This window comes from Etheostoma cragini, unplaced genomic scaffold (genome assembly GCF_013103735.1).
Source record: "Etheostoma cragini isolate CJK2018 unplaced genomic scaffold, CSU_Ecrag_1.0 ScbMSFa_3725, whole genome shotgun sequence".
NCBI lineage: Eukaryota > Metazoa > Chordata > Actinopteri > Perciformes > Percidae > Etheostoma > Etheostoma cragini.
The window spans coordinates 1-1,364 of NW_023268023.1; the positions used below are offsets into that span (position 1 = coordinate 1).

Here is a 1,364-nt window from a genome sequence, read left to right on the forward strand (position 1 = left end):
TTTTACGCACAGGTTCTCAGCTTTTACGCACAGGTTCTCAGCTTTTACGCACAGGTTCTCAGCTTTTACGCACAGGTTTGCAGCTTTTACGCACAGTTCAGGTGGAGAAAGCGGCGCTGCCATAGGTTGGGGGGCCGGGCATGCAGCGGTACTGGAGGCTGTAGTTCTGGCCCTCGTTGTTGTCCCAGAACTCCCCCCCGTCGCCCCGCAGGTACACGGCCAGGTGCACGGCCGCGCCGGGCCCCATGAAGGGCGGCGTGTACAAGGTGAAGCTGAAGCGCTCTCCCAGCAAGCCCTGCGGCGGCTCCGCGGCCACGGGCAGAGCCTGCGCGTCCACGTGGGAGAGCCAGTCGTTGAAGGTGTACCTCACGCCGACCTCTCTGCCGGCGCCGCCGCCGGACAAGACCCGGATCTGCCCGCGCACCTCGAACTGCGTGATGGCGACTTTCTCCAGGCACACGCGGAGCCGCTGCACGCGGCGCTCCGTGTCCCGGGACTCCGGGAAGCACGCGACCAGCCGGTCCGCGCCCAGGCTGCCGGGCCTGAAGCCGGGGCGCGGCTCGGACTGCGGGAAGCTGTTGTGCCGGGACAGGACCGTGCTCGGGACCCGCGGCTCCTCCAGCGAGCTGAAGGTCTTGACGCTGGCCAGGGTCAGGCCCATGGAGTCGGCGAACTTCACGTGCTTCCTCCCGTGGGGACACGTGGACCCCCCGAGCAGCAGCGCGGCCGGGTACGCGGGCAGAGACGTCGCTCTCCTCCTAAAATCATAAATCAGAATCTATTTCAGACACAACAAACTGCTGCTTTATCCCATTAAAATCCGCTAATAAACACTAATAACTACTAATAGAATTATACCTGATATTAGAGCTAAAGAAGCAGAAATGATGAGTTATTGTGACTAATATAATTCATAATAATTAATAGTTAAGATCAGAGGAATGAAAGAGCGTTGGAAGGAATCCATTTTTATGATAATTTGGTTAAAAAGAAACTCAGATTTCAGATATAGACATTTATTAAAGGGGGACAGATTAGACCCGAGGACAACGGGGGGGTTAACAACAACAACAATAACAATAATAATAACAATAATAATAATAATAATAATAATAATAATGCGCGAGGACACGTTGGACACCGTCCACAGGTCTAACAGATCAAAGCAAATGCACCGTACCTGTCCTTCATAAACCTCTCCAGCTGGGACGCGTCCAGCTCGTCGTCCAGATCTTCCTCTCCTTCCTCCCCCTCTCTCCCGTCTTCCTCCCCCTCTCTCTCTTCTTCTCCCTCCCCCTCTCTCCCGTCTTCCTCCCCCCCCTCTCCTTCCTCCAGGCCGTTCTCCGCTGCCGGCCCGGCGCGGG

General features: G+C 56.4%; 1 protein-coding gene across 1 annotated transcript; it reads right to left on the bottom strand.

The window, feature by feature from the left end:
- Nucleotides 1-6: 6 nt before the first annotated feature.
- Nucleotides 7-1,359, bottom strand: ppp1r3g (protein phosphatase 1 regulatory subunit 3G; the record flags this gene model as incomplete). The annotated part of the gene is made up of 2 exons (XM_034866034.1): nucleotides 7-758; nucleotides 1,181-1,359. Coding segments are annotated over 2 exons (840 nt in total), but the record flags the coding sequence as incomplete, so codon positions are not given.
- Nucleotides 1,360-1,364: the final 5 nt, after the last annotated feature.